Source organism: Sebastes umbrosus, chromosome 7 (assembly GCF_015220745.1).
Source record: "Sebastes umbrosus isolate fSebUmb1 chromosome 7, fSebUmb1.pri, whole genome shotgun sequence".
Classification (NCBI taxonomy): domain Eukaryota; kingdom Metazoa; phylum Chordata; class Actinopteri; order Perciformes; family Sebastidae; genus Sebastes; species Sebastes umbrosus.
Window position 1 is genome coordinate 22912399 of NC_051275.1, and position 14292 is coordinate 22926690.

Below are 14292 nucleotides of genomic sequence, written 5' to 3' on the forward strand. Positions count from 1 at the left end.
TATTAACGTCACATACATACATATATACAGATATATACATATATCTATATATACATACATATATACATATACATACATATATATACATACATACATACATATATAGATACATACATACATATATATAGATATATACATATCTATATATACATACATATATACATACATACATATATATAGATATGTACATATATATACATATATACATATACATACATATATATAGATACATACATATATAGATACATACATATATATAGATATATACATATATATATACATACATACATATATACATATATATAGATATATACATACAAATATATACATATATATATACATACATATATACATACATATATATAGATACATACATACATATATACATATATAGATACATACATATCTATAGATATATACATATCTATATATACATACATACATATATACATGTACATACATACATATATATAGATATATACATATATACATACATACATATATATAGATATATACATATATACATATACATATATATAGATATATACATATATATATACATATACATACATATATAGATATCTATATATACATACATACATATATACATACATATATATAGATACATACATACATATATACATATATAGATACATACATACATATATATAGATATATACATATATATACATACATATATATACATACATACATATATAGATACATACATATATATAGATATATACATATATCTATATATACATACATACATACATATATACATATACATACATATATACATATACATACATATATAGATACATACATACATATATAGATACATACATACATATATAGATATATACATATATATATACATACATATATATAGATACATACATACATACATATATAGATACATACATATATATATACATACATACATACATATATATACATACATATATATATACACATACATACATAAATATACATACATTTAAATATATATATGTATATATATATATTCTGGGGGTATCGTTCCTATGCAGAGGGTAGTTTAGTTTATTTATTGACTACACTGAGTGCGTTTTATATTTTAATAATTTATTTATTTAAGTAACATTATTTATTAATGGCAAAACATTACATTGATGTGAGGTGATGAAAAAAGACATAATGTTGGATATTAATTTTTTTTTTTTAGAGATATAACTGTTTAATGGAGGGGGGGCACATATATATATATATTTATGTATACATATATATACATATATATATATGTATACATATGTACAGTATATATATATATGTATTCTGGGGGTATCGTTCCTATGCAGAGGGTAATTTAGTTTATTTATTGACTACACTGACGGCGTTTTATATTTTAATAATTTATTTATTTATTGTGTTGAGTTGAATGTGCTACTTATTTTGTACTGTAATTACCTCGTGCCTTTTCTACCTTTTTTCTTTTCTTAAAGCTGACTCGGTGTAAACTGCTCAGAATTCCAATGTACTTATAGGTGCAAACGGCAAATAAAACTCTTAAATCTTGAATCTTGATACTCCATATTTGTGACTAGCTAAGTCACTACAGTGTTGCAGTCATTATCTTTGAATACCAACAAATATAGCGCTTTTTGTCTGAAGATTCCATATATTTTAGAGAGCAAAAGCATCCAGTGCTCGCAGCGGATGCATCGTCCTCCTAAATTCCTCACTAGTAGAGGTTAATTTTAGATAAGATTTAGGGGCACCAAATTATGGAGTAGCTTTTCACATCTATCAATAAACTGTTCATCTGTCCCCTATTTTGTCCATGTATCTGTTTTTATGTTTTTTATTTTTTCCCACTACCAATGTTATTTGGTTACCCAAAAGTCTTTATAGATATTTAAATCAATATCCTCCTCACAAACACTAACCATACACTTCCACGCAACACACACACACACAAACTTGTCTTTTTTGATATATTTACTGTATTGTTATTGTTGTTATTATATACATCTTGTCCTAATTGCAAAACAAATAAACAATAAATATACTAGCAGCATTTTGAGAATAAAAAATTTAAAAACATTATAAAAGAACGGTTAACTGAGTAAATTAAACTGTTTAAAAATCAAAAATAGATGGTTAGGGCTTTATTTTAGATGCCTGCTAACATTTTTCTGTAGTAGAGGGGACTTACATGACCTCTCTATTTTTGTATATATTTACTCTATTGTTTTTGTTATTATATATATATCTTGTCCTAATTGTTTGTTATCGCTATTATGTAGTCATATTATTTCTTTATATTAATCTTGTCTCTAGGTGGAGGCTTCAGATAATCCCAGTGGGTTTTTTGCCTCTTCCTGCACTATATATTATTCATTTATTTTTTTTGTTATGTTGTATAGTCTTAAATTGTGCAAAACTGCACTGTATATTATTATTTATTTATTTTTTGTTATGTTGTATAGTCTTAAATTGTGCAAAACTGCACTGTATATTATTTATTTATTTTTATTTTTTCACTATTATGTAGTCATATTATTTCTTTATATTAATCTTGTCTCTAGGTGGAGGCTTCAGATAAGCCCAGTGTTTTTTTTTTTGCCTCTTCCTTCACTTTATATTATTCATTTATTTTTTTGTTATGTTGTATAGTCTTAAATTTTGCTAAACAAATAAACAAATAAGCAGCAGCAGTAAGCTAATAATCAGCAGTTAACTAGTCCCCTGATGAAGCGGATGAATCCCGCGGATGTATATTGCAGTTGTAGCGCCCCCTCAGCTGATGTGAAACTAGCAGAGCTACAGAGAGAGAGAGAGCGAGAGAGAGAGAAAAGAGGAGCTACTGGTGCACTGTCTCTGTTAACAACTACAACACTGGAACAAATAGGTAACAACATTATATATACAACAACAACAAAAAGGTAGATTTTTTTAACAGTGACATCTCAACCAACAGTCTCTTGGACCTTCGAGATTATTCAATATCGAAATACATCGGAGGAATTATGAGTCTTTGTGTTGCGAAAATATCTCGAAAAATCCTGCTTTCCTGTTTTTTGTGTGTGTCTTAAAAAGGTATCAGAGGCCATTTCTTTTTTTTTATGCTAAGCTAACGTTAGCATGCTAGCTTAGACAACTTAATGACAAAAAAATGACAATTGTTCCCAAAAAAGGTTGACTTCGTGAGTTATAACGACGCTTGTTGTTTTGTCAAAGAAGTCTCATTAGCATCCTGTCGAGCTAGCTCAGCTGTTAGCCAGCGACAACAAGGCTATGCTAATATTAGCTTAGCATGCCAAGGTTAGCTGCTAACAGCTATCTCTTGTTTGATTTGACAACGCTTGAACGTCATCTACGTGACTCTCCCTGCAGTAGCTACATATCGGTACTGTTAAGGTCAGTGTTTTTTGGTGTTGTTGTCAGCTATCTTAACATCTTAACTATAATTACCAGTCAGTATTAATAATATAATCTCTAGCTAACAAGTCAAGTGTTTATTTGTGTCTGTTTTCGAGTCGAATCTGTCTTTATTTTGGGCTAAGCTAGCATTAGCATTGATAATAATTAGCATTTTTTATTCTTTTTGCCAAAAGATAGGTTAGCTAAATAAGATGTTATTGTGTTTACCTATGAATAGGAAGTATATATTGCTTTGTTAGTTGTTACTTGTTTTATGTGTCTGGGTTAACATTTAGCAGCTACAATGCTAGCTGTAGTGAGAGGCAGCAGGCAGTGGCCTTTAAGTCTTAGCTTAGACAACATTAGTGATCCTCACAGCTAATGCTAGTTAACTTATTATTATTTTTATTATCATTATTTTATTTTATTTAAAAGGGACCAAGTATAGTTTAAAACATAAATGTCACCATTTGATGTACCAGATTATAGCTTTAAGCTAATTCACATCTGTAGTCCCTTGGTAGGTCAAAACAAAAGCTTAGAGCTACTTGTGTTGCCAACATAGGCTACTTAGCTAAATAAGATGCTTGTTGTTATTGTGTTTAAGAAGTATATGTTGCTTTGATGTGTGGTCAACTTGTTTTATATGTCTGGGCTAACTATTAACTGTTATCTAGCCTAGTGACAGGCAGGCAGTGGCCTTTTAAGTCTTACCTTAGGCAACATTAGTGATCCTCACAGCTAGTTAGCTAGTTAGCTTTAGCTAAACAAGATGCTTGACGTTATTGTGTTTTACCTAAATAGGAAGTATATATTGCTTTGTTAGTAGTCAACTTGTTTTCTGTGTCTGGGCTAACATTAGCTACAAGGCTGGCTGTAGTTTGATGTAGTTTGAGAGAGAGAGAGACAGGCAGTGGCCTTTAAGTCAGCTTAGAAAACATTAGTGATCATCATAGCTAGCTAGCTAATAAGATGCTTGACATTATTGTGTTTTACCTAAATAGGAAGTATATATTGCTTTGTTGGTAGTCAACTTGTTTTCTGTGTCTGGGCTAACTATTATATGATAGCTGTAGTGAGAGGCAGCAGGCATTGGCCTTTAAGTCAGCTTAGAAAACATCCTCATAGCTAGTTAGTTAGCTTGTAGCTACTTATGTTGCCAACATAGGCTACTTAGCTAAATAAGATGCTTGACGTTATTGTGTTTATCTAAATAGGAAGTATATATTGCTTTGTTAGTAGTCAGCTTGTTTTCTGTGTCTGGCTAACATTAGCTACTAGTGAGAGGCAGGCAGTGGCCTTTAAGTCAGCTTAGAAAACATTAGTGATCCTCATAGCTAGCTAGTTAATAAGATGCTTGACGTTATTGTGTCCCTTTTTTGCCTAAATAGGAAGTATATACTTGTATTGCTTTGTTAGTAGTCAACTTGTTTTATATGTCTGGGCTAACATTAGCAGCTTCAATGCCAGCAGTAGTGAGAAGCAGGCAGTGGCCTTTAAGTCTTACCTTAGACAACATTAGTGATCCTCATAGCTAGTTCGTTAATAAGATGCTTGACGTTATTGTGTCCCTTTTTTTACCTAAATAGAAAGTATATACTTGTATTGCTTTGTTAGTAGTCAGCTTGTTTTATGTGTCTGGGCTAACATTAGCAGCTACAATGCTAGCTGTAGTGAGAGGTAGCAGGCAGTGGCCTTTAAGTCAGCTTAGAAAACATTAGTGATCATCATAGCTACTTGTGTTGCCAACATAGGCTACTTAGCTAAATAAGATGCTTGATGTTATTGTGTTTACCTATAAATAGGAAGTATATATTGCTTTGTTAGTAGTCAACTTGTTTAATGTCTGGGCTAAAATTAGCTAATACAAAGCTAGCCTAGTGAGAGGCAGCAGGCAGTGGCCTTTAAGTCTGAGCTTAGAAAACATTAGTGATCCTCACAGCTAGCTGAGGCTAGTTAGCTTCAGAGCTACTTGTGTACTGAACGGTCGCGTTGTGACAGTTGCTTGTGGATCTTGGCCGGTTGGTTGCATTTTTTCGACTTGACAGGTGTGTATTTTTGACTTCGATCACCCTTCATCCAAACAGTAGAGAGAAGGTGAGCTAAACTTTAGACATGTATGTTTGTTTTTTATCTCTTTAAACTTGATCGACAGACAAACACAGACCAGAATACCAAGTTAGCATACGCTGGTTTTACTGGTAGCTTGCTAGTTATATTACATTAACTAGCTAGCCAATGCCATTTTATCGATGTGTAGGTTAACTAATCTTAAGTGAACGTTTTGGCCGTTTTAATTCGTTTATTTAGTGAGCTAAAAGAGGTTGACACACCAGTACGCCAACTACGCATTTCCATGTTAGAACTGTGCAACGTTAGCCGACGTAACTTAAAACTAACTAGTCTCTGGTAGGTGCTTACTAGCCTTTTTTGGCGTTTTGTCGTCGTAAAATTCATTAATCAGCGGTTACAATCATCTCTTTTGGGGGGATGTGATGCGACTGTCAAAATGTATTGCTAGGATCTGAGTAGCTAAACATGCTAACGTCAGTCGGTGGTGGTGGTGGTAGAGAACTACGTCAGAAATAAAGGCCTCTGTAAAAATCATGTGTAGAAAAAATTGCACACTGACGTGCTTGTTTTAATAGTGTAATATAAAGAAATGCATCTCAAGCTGCCGATCATCTGATGTGCTTTAACTAATCACATTATATACAAGCGAGTGTGGTGCAGCAGTTGTCAGACTGGACGGATAAACAAAAGACTAGGATGCACTGTGTCAGTGCAGGCCTAAAAATGGCCCTGTGAGCTTGCCAAGTGTGGCGTATTTTTATTATCAATGATATCATTATTTCAAACCATAACTAAATAGGTTAATTGGTAATCTTTATTTTCTGGATGGTAAAAAGTATTTAGGGTTGCATTTCAGTAGTATCAATTGATGAAATCATCCTGCTGTGTGTGTGTGTGTGTGTTTTCAAAATCTATCAATCACTCCTGTTAACAGTAACGTCATGACATTGACTCATCATATATAAATCATACTTATTATGTAAAAGACATTTTCTTTACATCCTGACTAAAAACTATAACTTAGCCCAACAACAAGCTCTGTTGGTGAGGTATCTAAATGACCATTTTAAAGAATATCAACTACTGTTGATGGCTTTGCAGTATAGGCCAAACTACTTACTCATGATACAAAACTGTAGAACTTGTGTATGAAGTGCTGTCTCTTAAAACCATTATATTATAATGTGATACAGAGAGTAAGAGTTAATGATTAAAGGTCATTTATTGGTTTACTGTAAGTGGTCAAGTATACATTTTGTTGCAGACAGGGGAAAGTGAGATGGTTCTGGGAACAAACTGCTGTGTGGATCTTGCTAGTTTTTTATTTTAAGGAATCATATGAATTGATGAAATATTTTAGATTTTCGAAAATGTAATCTACCCTACATGTAGTTTATAAAACTATCCTACAGTTTTTATTGTATCAAATATGAATTGTCTGGTTCCTTGCTCATGGTCTTTTTGGTAGCCTATTTTTGCCCCTAAATAATAAGTAGTGTCAGTAATAAGATTTGTCAGTTGTTTTCTGGTGGGAGTTTGTATCCTGTGATGTACAATCTTAGGGAAATTGATGAGACAGTCGATCCCCTGATCATCTCAAATAGGCTAGAGAAGTAAGCTTGATGGTGCAAATGCTCCATCAGGTGTCACCCACAACACAGCAACTCATTTTAAACCGCGGCCAACCCAGGGGTTGTTGGAAAGCATAGATATAAGGCATTGCATTGTGTCAGCATTCTTATGTGGTTTCTTTCTCCCTTTTGTTGCAGTGAATGGTAGTATCTAGAAAGGGTATGTCCCTTCAGGAGAGAGGTGCCAATGTCCAACCGGCCTAATTCCAATCCAGGGGGGTCACTGCGCCGTTCAAAGAGGAACACTGCTGCGGCCCAGCCACAAGACCACACCGTCGCAGGAAGGTGAGTCTACCTGCACACGTGTTCTCCAGTTTTAATTAAAATCTCAATCCAAAGTAAGAGGTAGCTATCATGGTTTGTGGGGAACTGTAGTTGGGGTTTTTCTTGAGGGTGTATTTAGTAGAGGGATATTTGTACTTAATTCATGGGTGGTGTTTGTCTGTAGTTAATTTGAATTTGAACTTAATGCAAAATGGTTATATTGGCCTCTTTGATCAAAGGGGAATCTTATCTTGTGTTCTTTTATCATAGTCAAATGCTGATTAACTCTGTTTTAGGTGTTGATGATCAGAGGATATGCAGATGCAGTCAGCCAAAATGATTTATGGGATTGATCTAGTCTTTTTTTTAATGTGGCTTGATTACAGAAACCCACACTATCACTTGCTCTTTAATTTCCAACCTTACAGGTTGCAGTCAGAGCAGGTAAAACATAAAGCAAATTCCCCACCTGAAAGTAGAAGACCTAATTCTAAGGCTTCCAAAGCCACAGCCAGCCCAGCCACTGGCCAGTCCAGAGGGCACAGCTCAAGAAGGTACCCCTCCTCTCTACTTGGTGCTTATTGCGTGTGTGTGTGTATATGTGTGTGTTTATGTAGGGTTTGTGCTTTATCCAGTAGTGTCATACTAAGTAAAATTCATAAAGATGGATTTTGTTCTACATCTGAATGAGTACAATGAATGTGGCATTGTAATTCATCACTTTTCACGGTTTGAGGAGTTTTATAAGATGGCGTTTTGTTGTCCCTCTTGCTCCTTGGCAGAAGCGGTCTTACTCTGTCCGTGGCTTCATTTGTGTTGCAAGACGAGCCAGAGGCTGCAGGGACATCTGAACAAGAGCGACCAGGCCACCAGTCAAAGAGTGAAGGCACCCGAGGGCTGAAGCGAAGTGAAGCTCCTGACCAAATTAGTACCTTCGGACCGACCCCTGCCAAGAAGCCCAAATCGCTCCCAACACCCAGAGACAATACCTCAGAGACCAAGAAAAGCCCAGCCAAGTCCAAGAAGAGATCACTTGCTTCAGAACCACCTGCATCGTCAGGTCGAGGCCAGAGCAAGAAGAACGGGGCCGCTGGGGCCTCACCAATCCAGAAACGGAAGAAAGCGGACTCCCTCCCCGGTCTAAGTAGCACCGCTGGGTCCCTCCCCAATCGTACCGAGGGCAGAACTGCAAAACCCACCAAGCTGGCGTCTAAATCGGCGGCCTCAGCCAAAGCTGGGTGTAGCAACGTGACGGACTCCTCCTCCTCTGCCTCCACCTCTTCTTCTTCCTCCACCACAGGCACCAACAGCGCCACCACGCAGGGCGCCCGAGTTAAACAAGGAAAAGATCAGACCAAGGCACGACGCTCTCGCTCAGCCTCAAGCCCCTCCCCACGCCGCAGTACCCGTGACAAGGAGCAGGCTAAAACCGCCAGCTCTTCAAAGTTTGAGTGGGCAGCACGCTTCAACCCCAAAGTCAACCTGCCAAAACCCAAACTGTCCTTGCCCGGATCCTCCAAAACTGAGACTTCCAAACCTGGGCCATCAGGATTACAAGCTAAACTAGCAAGTGAGTCACATTACCTGTGTATGGATCCCATCTGTTCATAATAGAAACACTCATTTTACTCCACAGTCTGAGCTAATGGTGAGGGAAGTATCTGCAAGGGTTTGTTTTAATGTCTAATTGTATGAAAAAGATTGGGGGGCCAGCACATTATTCTTGTGTGCTTTGATGGAGGTTACACCTCTGGGATTAAATGTCACATGGCCTGTGATCTAAGCAGCATCACGGCATCAGTTACAAAACCTCTCAACTGCTGGGAGCAAATATATTTGGTGTTAGCTGAAAGTTGTATACATGCCATGGACACTACTTTTTTCGTCCCATTGTGGAATATTTGAGGGCACAATATATTGGATACATTTACAAACTCAGAATTCGAACACTTAAATAAAATGGTGGACAGTATATATAGTTCACTATATAATAAATAGGGAATTATTTCGGCCACACACACACAGCCAAAGCCTTTTATCCAGACATCTGTGTAACTCATATGATGTACATGCACCATGTATAAATACAGTTGGTGACACACTGCATACAATATAGCGTGTGTGTCTTGACTAGCCTATCTAGTTCACATGTGGTGAGTGTGGGCTTCACTGAGCTGCTGAACTGGCTCAGATTTCAGACTGAAGCACCAGTAGTCTGAAACTGGAGAATAGCTAAATGCGTAAATACTGCTGGTCACTCAGTTGTCAGTACGGAGCAAATGTACGATTTCACAGGTATGGTAGACCAATTCAGAAAGACTTTTTAGTTAAATAGTCTTTATGGTGGTATTTATATAGACTTGTGACTTGACCATTAATCCAAGGGCTGCACTGATGAATACTGTGAGTACAGAACTCCTTGAGTTATGTAGAGATACCGATTCCAATACCTGAACTTGGGTATCGGCCGATACCGAGTTCCGATTTGACACCAGTGCAGTGCTATGCTGTATCTGAGGCATTTGCGATACTGGTATCGGTATCAGAACAACTCTAAAGTTCTGATATACCATTGCAGTTTGTTTCTTTGAGGTAGCAAAGTGTTGATGGGTTTCTACTTTAGGTAGCATTTTGATCTCTTTAAGATGTATTGTGGTGTTTTGGGATTATGCCAGTAGCTAGGTTGTCGGGTTAGAAATGCATACATTTTTTTATATCTATGTGAATTTGAAAGGTATTGTTAAAAAAAATTCAATAACTGCAGCTGTATGAAAACTGAGGCTTGCTACCAGTCAAAGCCTGCTCGATACAGTTTTTTTTATTTTTTTTTTATTATAAATGCACAACATAATCGTTTATGATAAGGAAACCTTCAATTTTGTCAGTTCTCTCTGGTGGACAAACTAATAATGTAATGACAATAGTGTTTCTTAATTATCATGTTAAGTTGAAGTAGGTGAGATTGGAGCAAATATGATTTAAAAAAAGTTATTCTTATAAAACGGCCGCTATATCGTGACAGTAGTACATGAAACAGGTACCCTGAAAAAAAATCATGTGTCTCTATGTCCTCCGGTGCTCCTAACGGCTTCTTCAAGATTTTACATACCGGAGGAAAACAAGCAGTAAGAGCTTATCTGAGGTCCGCTGTCCAGCTGCCGTCTATGAGAGCCGGCTGTCAACCACTTGCAAACTCCGGTCAAACTAGGCCGCGCTGATCAAATTTAAATCAATATTATGTTACGATAATGCCTATTTCTTGCCTCAAATGTTTTCAGAATCATCTTGTAGTGCACGGTTTAGCTGTAAAATGAGAAAATTTGTGACGCCATTGTGAAATCTGGTGAAGGAATGCCAAGTTCCGGTCACATGACCGGAGCACAGCCAATAGGAATGCTCTCTCAATGAAATGACCTGTGATTGGTCAAAGTCTCCCGTCGCGGGCTAGATTTTCTAAAGCCTGAAAACAGAACCATGATGAGGTGCAGAAGTCTAGTTATCTCTCAGAACACTTGAATTACAATATGCTGAAAGGTTATTATGAAATTTGTCCAATGATGCCAAGAATATACTGCCTACTGCCACTTTAACATAACTATTGTTTGAGCTCTAGTACCAATACTAAAGATACTTTGTCAGATACCATACTTGGCTCAGTAAAAACACATTTTTCTGTAGAAAAGAAAAAAATGGCATTCGGCAAAATAAGCCAAACATATTGAATGCATCAGCGTTAAACTTTTTCTTAACACAAACTGCCATACAATAACTTTGAATAAGGCTAAATAAAGTACTGTAGACAATCAACTAAACACTAGGGGTGGGGCAAAAATCAATTCACCTATGTATGAGTGGAGTGCAGAGGTATAAGGAAGTTACCGCTTTTAATATTGTAGTCTGTGAGTCATATCAAACAAAGCCACATCCGGCTGCAGCGATCCGAAACAACTAAGCAGAAAACGGCGGAGGGTCCACAGGGATACAACCAGCACCCTCATATATTAAATCTAAAGTGGTAAACACTACACATACAGTAAAGTATGGAAACACTTTGGGTTTCACACATTAACAGGAAAAGCAGAGCTAAACATCACAGCTAAAACTTCATGCTAACTCTGTCCTAGACAAGAAACGTTATCGTATTCTGGTAACGTGCGGTCAAGCCAGCCGTCACTCACATCTCCGTGCTCAAATCAGCTGACGCTACAACTGCAGAGCATCCATATACTGACATTTATGTTAAATATATTCAAACGGCCCCGATGGAGCTGACCATGGATGTATATAGAGAACGAAGCTGACGGGTGAGCTCAGAGATAGCGACGGACTTGGTGAACTTAGCGGAAGTATTCACATGTGACTGAGTCCGGTTTTCAAAATAAGGTTTTAACGAAGGGAACTGTTAATACAAAATACATACTGTATATGGAAATAAGATTGATTGGATCACATTCACCTGAAGTATAAAACATGTAACACGTCCCTTATAAATTAATAAGAAAATATTACTAATTTGTGAGGGAAATGTCTGTATTCTTTGATTTTTGGGTTACTGGAAAAAATAGATAAATAATTCCTGACAATGACTCATATATTTGACTTCAGTACATCTCTGACTACATACAGACACAAAATCAAGCATTTTTACTGTATCAAAGAGATTTTCCAAAGCAAAAGTCCCTAGAAGTGTATGATTCAACATTTCCCCATGGTCTAGTGTTAAAAAAAAATTAACAACAATCGCAATACTTAAATATCACAATACATATCGAATCGGCACCCAAGTTTCGTGATAGTATTGAATCAGGAGTTGTGCCTATCATCCCAGCCCTCCTAAACATTATATCTGACCAGACCAGATCCCCTGAAGTGCTACACACTGGTCCTTTAAGAAACATTGAGGTTTGATACCCGTTCCTAATGAGAATCGTGGAAACTTGCAGGACAGTAGGTCAGATACACACAGATATTACAGTAGAAATCTGGTGTTTATAGTGAAATGAGTGTTAGCAGTTCAGGTCAGTGTGGGGTCAGGCTGTTCTAGGTAGGTGAACGGATAGAAACTGAGGTGGGCTCTGTGCCATGGGCCCGAAGCCAAAATGGAGAGACCCCTCCTAAGTTGGCTTAGCTTGTTGGCCCACCAGCTGACCAGGTGGTATGTTGTATGAGGGCAGGGAAGGACTCATAAGCTGTTTCTGTCAAGAGGAAAGAACTTCATGTCTCTCTCCATGTCTTTATCTGTTAGTCTGTTACTATCTTTTAATGCACATAGATTTTGCTACTTTCTGCTATAATGGTGAGTCAGCATATGTAATGCAGTTTGATTGTGTTCCAGTGATTCTGTGTGGCTTTACATTGCACAATGCCCTTTTGGTCATGTTGAATTAGTAATGTTACTGCCACCTAAACAATATGAAAATATTCGTGATTGCAAATGTGTGGCTCTCGATAGTTTTAGTTTTATTAGAAATCTCTGGGGAACTTGTGATGTGTGTGCGGGAGTAATATTTGTCCTAGTGTGACTCAAAGGTAAGGTCAAATGAAGTAGAAAAAAATAACTAATAGTTCTTATATCTGTCATTCATTTGCTCTTAACTTTCTCAATGTTTATTTTTGTACTACTGAATTATGAGTCACAGATCTAGCATGAAGGTTGTCCTGTCATAGGGCCATGGCTTGGGTTACTATTAATACCCATCTAGTCGGTGGTACTGTACAGGGCTGTAAACGGGCAGCACTAGAGCCTTTACTGTATTGAAAACACTCAGCATCAGTCTTTCTTGTTTTTCTCAGACCTGTGACCAATAACCATGATATAGAGGTTTTCTATTGTGGTACCACATCCAAAATAAGATACTTAAAAGTATGCTATCATGTTTAATAACTTGTTGTGGATGCCTGTGATGGTTATTATAGCCAAATGACAAATGTTTCATATCATCTGGCCCATAAATCAACACAAATATCACACTGGTTTTGATTTACATTGTTCTGAAAATTGATCCCAGTCAAATGAATTTGATACCAGTGTTGGTGCCTAGTAGTCCACAAGCGGTTATATGTCACTTTTGTCATTGTAGGTTTGAGGAAATCCACTAAGAAGCGTAGCGAGTCTCCTCCAGCAGAGCTCCCCAGCTTTCGGCGGAGCACACGCCAGAAGACCACGGGCTCCTGTGCCAGCACCAGGTACAGTACAAATCACAGTGATGACTTCATGTAGACTGCAGTGTGTAAATATTGCCTAAAAAAAAAGTACATGAAATTTGGGAGTCATAAGTTTCATGATTTGTGCTCACCAGTGAAGGTAGACTTAATTGATGGAAACACCTCTTGGTATATGTCAGTATTCAGCAGCTCCACAAACCAAAGCCTCCAAAATGGCCACAGCATTGTATAAACAAAAACTGAGCATTAAAACCTTCATGAAGGTTGGATTTATGGCATGGCTATTGTTAGACTCATACGTTTTAGCGAGGTGTACCTAATAATAAACTGGCTTCAGAGTTTATGTTTAAACAACATCAAACCCATAGCACTAATAACGCACTGATAGCACTGGTGATTCATATTATAATTTTTTTTTAAATAAAGTCCTCTGTCTCTTGTACAAAACAAAGTAGTGTAACATCCAGGTGTCATGATCATTGTCTGTAAAGTAGAATCCTTCATTGAACATATCATCTATATGGACGGTGAACTTAAATTCACACAGGGAGATGCATAAGACTATAAATGGGCTTTTTGGACTGTACAGCATCCATCAGAATGGTAAAACACTTGGATGTTGATGCCTACAGGAAACCCACTCACACCAGTCACTGTGTTGATTTCAACCCACCCACTTGAACATAACACGGAGTTCAAACTACCAACATCTTAAACATTGAAAGCTTCTTGCTACAGACACCATTTGTTGAAA

General features: G+C 36.8%; 1 protein-coding gene across 12 annotated transcripts in view; it reads left to right on the top strand.

Annotated features, from left to right (window-relative positions):
• The first annotated feature begins 2753 nt into the window (after nt 1–2753).
• Nucleotides 2754–14292, top strand: part of trip12 (thyroid hormone receptor interactor 12) — a 37077-nt gene continuing 25538 nt past the window's right edge. For 4 of the 12 annotated variants that reach the window (XM_037774975.1, XM_037774966.1, XM_037774972.1 and 1 more), the window contains exons 1-5: nt 2754–2893; nt 7248–7394; nt 7802–7927; nt 8156–8943; nt 13454–13559. In XM_037774975.1, the coding sequence (XP_037630903.1) occupies nt 7297–7394; nt 7802–7927; nt 8156–8943; nt 13454–13559 (1118 nt within the window). In that variant the 5' untranslated portion in view covers nt 2754–2893; nt 7248–7296. Of the gene's footprint in view, nt 2894–2943; nt 3082–3382; nt 3403–5313; nt 5503–7247; nt 7395–7801; nt 7928–8155; nt 8944–12532; nt 12670–13453; nt 13560–14292 lie in introns of those variants that run through there. The other 8 variants (XM_037774969.1, XM_037774970.1, XM_037774968.1 and 5 more) reach the window with 8 other exon arrangements.